This window comes from Limulus polyphemus, unplaced genomic scaffold (assembly GCF_000517525.1).
Source record: "Limulus polyphemus unplaced genomic scaffold, Limulus_polyphemus-2.1.2 Scaffold4874, whole genome shotgun sequence".
In the NCBI taxonomy this organism is placed as follows: domain Eukaryota; kingdom Metazoa; phylum Arthropoda; class Merostomata; order Xiphosura; family Limulidae; genus Limulus; species Limulus polyphemus.
In genome coordinates, this window is record NW_013670484.1 from 59276 (window position 1) to 67414 (window position 8139).

The following is an 8139-nucleotide window of genomic DNA, read 5'->3' on the forward strand; positions in this document are numbered from 1 at the left end:
TATGTATTGCGAAACTCCCACCTATTCTCCAAAGTTGTAGAAGATTCTCGAGAGTAAGAATTCAACAACATGTGTGTATGTAAACTCTTGTGTTAGCACCAGTATTGATACATAAAACTGAAATTTCTAGAAAACCTCCACACGCCTATAAATATAACTAACGTGATGTGCCAAAAGAGAGAATATCTATTATTAGTTTGCTATAGTTAGTGTGCTATAAACTTTGGAAAATGTAACTGTGATTATTATAACGCTCATTAATCGGAAACTTCAGATATTTTATTTACAAAAAATATAGAATATTACAACTCATTTAACTTCAGTGGATTTTCATCTGACATCAGTATTTTTACGAAAACATTACATAATGTAATGGTGGAAAACCCGATGTGTGTGTGTGGCTGATAAATAACAAAGGACAAAGCTAGCTACCTTCCCGTTAAGTGAATTATACCTACGTCAACTCCTAATCAACTCGCTCGTCGTGAACCCTTGATAAGATATTGAAGAAGTTCCACACTAAAAGGAAGACTTTATATTGCTTGTAAGTTTGTGAAACTGTTAACAAATCATTGTTTATAATAACTATTTATAATAACTGTTATTGTAAATTGTATTGTTGCGTGTATATTGAAATGTATTTGTGTTAAAAAAGAAAACTGTATGTATCAATCTTGTTGGCAAATATCATAAACTGACTATATATTGGCTTTTAATAAACTACTAAATTTAAAGTATCATTTAGCTCAGTTTCAGACCACTCGAAATTCTAATGCATAACAGTTGTCATATGTACACTTGAAATTTGAGGATGGTACGAAATAGAAACTACTGAAAAACTTCAATGAAAATATGATGCTCAGATAGCACATCCTGTCCCAAGGAAAATACTACATCATTCAATTAAAAAAATTTTAGAAAATAAAATTTTTGTCAGTCTTCCATCCTTTTTTAAACCAAATACTTCAAAGTTTAATTTTATTCAATAAAAAGTTTTATTTAATTTTATACATAAAAATTTTCAAAGTCACAAATTTTATGAATATAGTAGTGTTTGTGAATTTCCTGAATGTTATCTAAGCATAACATGGCACTAATAACCCTCTAGGATGAATTCTGAAATAGTTTTTAATAAATAGTGCTAATTTGAAACTTATAACTTAATTACAAGTGTAGTTTTATTGATTTCAGCCAGGGTGTGATGTATGAAAGTTTCACAAGAATGTAAGACATCAATCAGTAAATTAAAATCTACACCAAAGCTACACATTTTTAACTGTTTAAAAACGAAATATCACAATGAAATCCTTTTAAGTTTCCAAACATCAATCAGTAAACTAAAATCTACACCAAAGTTTTGTATTTTTAATTGTTTAAAAACGAAAATATCACAAAGAAATCTTTTTGAATTTCGAAAGCTATGAATTCATAAAAATGTGACATGTGTAAATAAGATACTTCATGTGCAGAAGCTAAATAATCTGTTCAACATAAAATGGAGTTTATTACTATACATTTCTATTAATGTAAGTGAAATAACCTGTCTCTAGAATGTATCTCTAATAGCTCAATATTTTGCTATTAAAGTTTTGTCAGGAGCTATTGATAACCTCAAGTTCACTAACACAGTTTTAATTAACATACATAGTCTGATGTTATTTTTTCACGTCTTTAAAAGACTAAGTAAGGTTTTCAGAAGTTGTAATCATAATAATATTTAACACTGCATAATTTATTATTTTTGTGGGAGAATAGAAGGGTTATTTTAGAACTATTTTATTGCTGTTTACTTATTTGATGGATGAAAAAAAAAGTGATTACTATTTCCAAGCCTAAAACTACATCATATCTACAAAGAATATTATCATAATGTACATATTTTGATTGAATCACAGCACTGTTTTTATTTTTAGAATTTTTTCTTTTTTTTTTACTAGGATCACAAATTTTCTTTCAGCACTTTAATTCATTTAGTGACTATAATTTCTGAACTAAAGGTCAGAGTAGTGGCAACTTTGAGATTCCAGAAGAGTTTTCCATTAAATGGAATGTTTCAAAACATTATCAATCTTATAAACTCACCAATTTTGAGCAACTGTTCCACACACTGTGGGGTCAACTTATTGATATTAAATGACCAAGACGTTGATCCTGTTCCAGTACAGACAGTTAAGCCAGAACTTTTAATCTTGACTTTGGGTGACCCATCAACAGATAACTCATAATAGGATACCCTGTTAAAAAGGTAGATAAACTTGTATAAAGTTATGTGAAAAAAAAACACATCCATAACATGTAAGCATTGTTTTGTGTACCAATACTGGAGCTTAGTTTATGCTAGCTACAAGTATATCAGTGATCATAAATTAATAAAAAATACTCAACTTTAAACAGAATAAAGATTTATGTTCACATTATTTGCTGACATCCTGAGTCAGTCTTTTAGGCACTAGAAACATATAAACATGTCTTTGCACCATCAACTCAACCTAATAGTTTCATTGCAGTACAACTACTCCTTAAAACATTACCAAAATTTCATACTAGAACTTCTGACCTGAAGTTTTCAATTTTCAGATTTCCAGGCTGCTATCATAGCTTTACCTTGGAACAATTATAAAGCTTTTCAAAATATATTTTAATGTAATTTTCTGTACCTATTCTGAAAGGTTAGCTCCTTCTCTGTTTTGTGTCGTAACACATAAAACTACTATCTATGCAGTTTGTGGTGTTTTTGACTCCTAGACTTGGATTTGAAGCATCTTATAAATGCATAGCTTGTGTTCTTTATGGCCAGTTACTCTCACTTCACAAGAGCATTCATACTTTTTAAGTGATAATTAACAGAACTGCTGAATTTACTCCAATCAACAAAATTTGTTGATCAGTGTAAGCATAAGACTTCAACAAAAACTTTAACCTGTACAACTCTGTTTTTCAACTTTTTTTTTTGCACTCTCATTCCCAGTACAGGAAATTTAGTTTTGAAAAAATGTACTAACTTGTTGATAAAAAGCATTGCAGTATCATATACAAAACACCAGTATGTTCCACTTTGTGTGTAGCATATGATATGAATATGCAGGATTGTGGATTTCATGCATAATATTACTAAACTTAGTCTTAAAAGTTTTTTTTTTCTCAGGGATATGAACATGCAGTATGATATCATTTGTATACATGCTTAGGTAACATCTTTTGTTTACAAGTTTCTGAAGCTTGAAACCAAAACTATGAAAAACAAACAATTCTAACAAATACCACACTTTCCGCAATAAATATTACCATCAAAATTTAACAGTTAAATGATATAATTAGTGTTTAGTAAAATACATAATGTACAAATGTTTAAACCTTCAAAAACAGGTTATTACAAATTCCCTTGTGATAAACATCAACATTTTTGGTTCACTATAAACTACTGATGCAAGGTTATCAACTTGAGAGAAACTTTCCTGGTTTCTATTGCTCTTTCTTAGTATTTTTAAAAATTGTTACCTAGAAGAAAGAGATTCACCAATAAACACTTCATTCAAGGCCATAACAGGAAGTTCATGAACAAAATTGGAGCATCCATCAGGTGTGAAAACCGATCCTTTTTGACAGTTATGCTGCTCTTGGTAACAGTCTATGAACCTGTATTCTGGATACTGAAGTTGTTGGTTATGAAGTTCTACAGGGGGTGTATAGGCCTGTTCTCCTTTTAAGGTCACCCTAATCCGTTGCCTCTGAGTCCACCTGATCAAATACCACAGAGTTAAAAGGTGTGTTACAAATCACCTAAATTTGAGCTTCCACAAATTTAGAAAGTTTATAAGAATTTCTTCAAAACATAACTAAGATCACTAAATTATACTGTAATAAATATTTTGAACTAGAAGTCTTCTTTCCATGCTAAATAAGTACATTCAAAAGCTCAAGAATTACTGATTGTTAGATATACAGAACTGTTTCAGTTTAAGATGATGTGAGTGTTATAATTTAGATAATTTGTGATTTTAAAGTGAAATTATCATAGTCTATATTGTAATAACACAGCAAAAAAAGAATAATTAGGTCTTGTCAAACTGTGTTGTAAAGTAATTGAACCAGCCTGTGTGGACTTTTAACAAAAAAAAAAGAGAATTATTTAAAGCTCTGAATACAACTGTGATAATGAACAGTGTAATAAACATTCATACATATATTTCACTTGTTTTAATATATTATTTTAAAACAAGTGGACTATGTACTGTTTGTTTGTTGTTTAAATTTATCGCCAAAAAAGACACCTACTGTAAAGAATTCTGCCCATATATAAAACTTGACTGATGTATAATGAATAATGTATAATCTTTACACAAAATACTAAGAATCATTATACTAATTATTAAAATTGATCTATAAATAAGATTCATTTGTAGCAGCTGGTTCATTTTAATTTTTTTTGTATTTGTACCACATTAACCTTCTTGTAATAACTTAAAATATGGTAAGCCAGTTTGAAGAAAAATCATACTACTCAATACTTAAGATACTTTTGTTGGGAAATAATGAAACAACCAGTTCTTGCACATGTGTGTGTGTGTGTGTGTGTGTATTTAAAATTTTAAGTACGAGATGTCAACTTTGAAAAATATATAATAATTTTTTAGTTAAAAGATTTGCACTTTCATATAGATAGAAGCACTATGATGTACTTTACTTGAAGATGACCTAAGGTTCTTCAATTGTTATTAATATGACATAGATTCCTTAAAATAGTAAAATATTTTTATATTTTTATTGCAAGTACAAAATACATCTATTCTATGCTTTAGAAGGTTTGACTTAAAAGGACTACATTGGCTACTATGTCATATATAAAATAACAATATTAACTAACTGCTATTTAAAAGTGTCTTACTTACTTGAACTGGCCATTCATGAGTTTTTCCACAGCTTCTGGTATACAATCAGTAAACTTCACTGGAAGACACAGGTGTCCTACAGAACTGAAAGACGATAATAATAAATAATAAAAATGTTTCATAATCTACTGTAAAACACACTGAAAATAATAACAATTTGTCATGTAAATCTTTAATATTACTGGTAATGGTACCTTACAATAACTTTTATAACCCAATTAGATCAAACCATACAACAGATGTTATGTAGTTAAGGCAGCTTGAATCTATCTTTTTAAACAAACTTGTACATAATATAGTACAGATGATGCCCATAATCAATAGGTAGCAACAATGGTCTGTACTAAGTTATGTAAACCTATAAATATATAGGAAATTCTTCTACTTGTATAAATAGTTTTCACTACAATTACTAAATGATAGCAGTATTCAGTCAGTCAACAGTAAATAACTAAAGACACTACAATTACTAAATGATAGCAGTATTCAGTCAGTCAACAGTAAATAACTAAAGACACTACAATTACTAAATGATAGCAGTATTCAGTCAGTCAACAGTAAATAACTAGACATTCTAGACCATTTCTGTTACTATAAAGTTAAACACACAAAGAAACAAATCTTCCTTTTAGTTAGGAACTAATTAATAGTCCTTGTGTCAGGATCTTATGCTAAATATTTTTCCATTTACTAGTTACACATTTTTTGCAACTTTTGATATATTTTTGCATTTCAGTAAAAGTAAGAGTACCTAGTAATTAACATTAGTAAAAGTTATTATTTTGATATACACTTTTATTTCCTGAAACAATATAATCTTAAACATTTTGGATAGAGAGAATTTTATCTTTACAAACATACATATAGATATTGCATATAACAATGAACACTAAAACAAAGAACTTAAAAATTCCATGTAATTAATTTCCTTGCATATTGTCTATTATTATTATTATTACATAGGAACAAATTCAGTTTCTTTTTGTTATGACCAAGTTTTTTCATACCCTTTCAAAGTAAAAGGGAGACTTCTATAATGAATACATATTTAGTGATAGAAGGGCTGTTTTTTTTTATAAATTTAATCATACACATAATAAATTCAGAATGCATCACCACATGCTTCAGTTACAGTAACTGATAAGTGTATGCTGATTTTTATAATTTAATATTGTATTATTTGCTTTAGCAAACATCAGAGTAACATTTGTAAAATCAAAGAAAAATGTACCCAAGTTATAAAAAATTGGCATATTCTTGACCAATTGAAATAAAACTAAAAATGTCAAATTACTTAATGTGAGTTCTGTTGTGTCTGTGTTTATTAAAAAATAAAGGACAAATTTATATACCAAACTGAAGTGCTGTGAGTCTTTCTTGGAAACTAACTGGGTAGCAGACCATATATCTACACTGGGCTACTCATGCTCACAGATTAATTTTTTAAGTTACCATGTTATAATATATCAAAGAAAACTATAGAAGTTTATATTAATTTAATGCAAAAAAATTTGTTATTATATTGGCTTACTGAAGACTATCCATGCAAACATACCGTGAAGGATCACTATTGATGCCTACAACAGGTTTGTCTTGTCTATGAATCTTACTGGCAGCCATAAGAAATGTTCCATCTCCACCAGTTGTAAAAATAATATCAGCCCATTCAATATTAGCATCTGTATAACCAAACCTGTTCACTACTTTTGTTTCTATTCCATACTGTCTGCAGTAAAAAAAATTAAAATGTTACCAACATTTCTTCAGCATGAAGTTAAAATAAAAAGCTCACAAAATTTCTCTTTTCATCTCACATTTTTCTAATTATAGTTTACTTTTAAACAAATTGTATACACAATCCAGATGACGTTCCCAAATTAACTCTTCCAGTTTGATTAAAATATCAGTATTAAACAAAAACTATAAAGAAACTTTTAAACTAAGTTAATTGAATTAAACCATCAGACTTATACTTTAGTAATTGAAATAATTTTTGACATTACAGAGAAGGTTTCAAGAGGCTGTTAGTATTGCTTTATTCAAACTTACAAATGTTTCTCACGTGCTTGTAAGTAAAACTTCACTAAGTACTTCACTAACAGTTAAGAAAGTAATTTTGAAAAATGAAGAAAACTAAACTTATTGTAATATTACAAATTTGGACATGGAATAACTTTTTACACTTTATCACAATTTGGAAACAGTGATGAAAAGTATTTGTATTTATTTCAACAACTGAAAAAAAAAATTACAAAAATTTTACATAGATAACAGACACATTTGAAAAATGTCTATTTCAATGACATCAGCTTTGTTGAAGTGGTCTTCATATGATTTTACAATAGTGAATTATACTTACTAATTGGGAACAAACCTACATACTACCACTTTGTTTCACTAATGTGTTTTTTGTATATTAAAATGACATGTCTATATATATTAAACTGCACAACATAAATCATTCTGATTTATTACATAATGATAAAGTCAATAACTCATAGATACATTTTTAACTGAGAAGTATTTGGGTCAGAATGATGTTAAAACTAATAGCAACATTGACCTATTTTCTTTTACTAAGGTTACGATAATACAAAAAGTGTTCATGCCTTCTAACAGTAATAATAAAAATAAATTATATATATGTATATACATCAACATTTTTTACTAGCCAAATAAGCAAAACCTCTACAACAGAAACAAAATCTAATAGGAAAAATGCATATTTCAGTGTTTAATAAAGTACAGAACTTAAAAAACACAGTATTCTGAATTTTTAAAAACCCCGAGTTGACAGACTGAACTTACCTAAGGGTTTCCACAACCAAGTCTTTGTTTTTTGTGTGAATATGATGGTGATGAAGAAGACTCTGGTAGTCAGATCCTCTTTCTTCCAACTAAGCAAATGATAAAATAAAAAGGCCAACAAGACATATGTATTGCATAAACTAAGTGAAACCATTTAATATCAAAACTAGATTAGTAACACCAAAGAAGCAAAGAAATGTCTGTAAAATCCATAAACTCTCAAGTGACTGAAGTTTTCCTTCTCTCTCTCTTTTTTTGTATTATGTTTTCAAATTTTAACTGTATATTTTAACTGCTTGATTTCTTATTGCATTAGTTAAGCTTTTAATTCTTGAGAACATATTTCTGACCATGGGCACCTGCAGGAAGGGTCAAAAAGATAAAAAATTACTAGATATGTAAAATTATTCTTCTATGTTATTGGTTGGTTGGTTGGTTGGTT

General features: G+C 28.6%; 1 protein-coding gene across 1 annotated transcript in view; it reads right to left on the reverse strand.

Annotated features, from left to right (window-relative positions):
* LOC106471809 (NAD kinase 2, mitochondrial-like) overlaps positions 1 to 8139 on the reverse strand; it is a 24819-nt gene that overhangs the window by 11028 nt on the left and 5652 nt on the right. Inside the window, exons 2-6 of the mRNA XM_013932430.2 lie at positions 7698 to 7786; positions 6445 to 6615; positions 4890 to 4973; positions 3499 to 3738; positions 2083 to 2234 (exon numbers count right to left, since the gene is read on the reverse strand). Coding sequence (XP_013787884.1) covers positions 2083 to 2234; positions 3499 to 3738; positions 4890 to 4973; positions 6445 to 6615; positions 7698 to 7786 — 736 coding nt within the window. The remainder of the gene's footprint in view (positions 1 to 2082; positions 2235 to 3498; positions 3739 to 4889; positions 4974 to 6444; positions 6616 to 7697; positions 7787 to 8139) is intronic.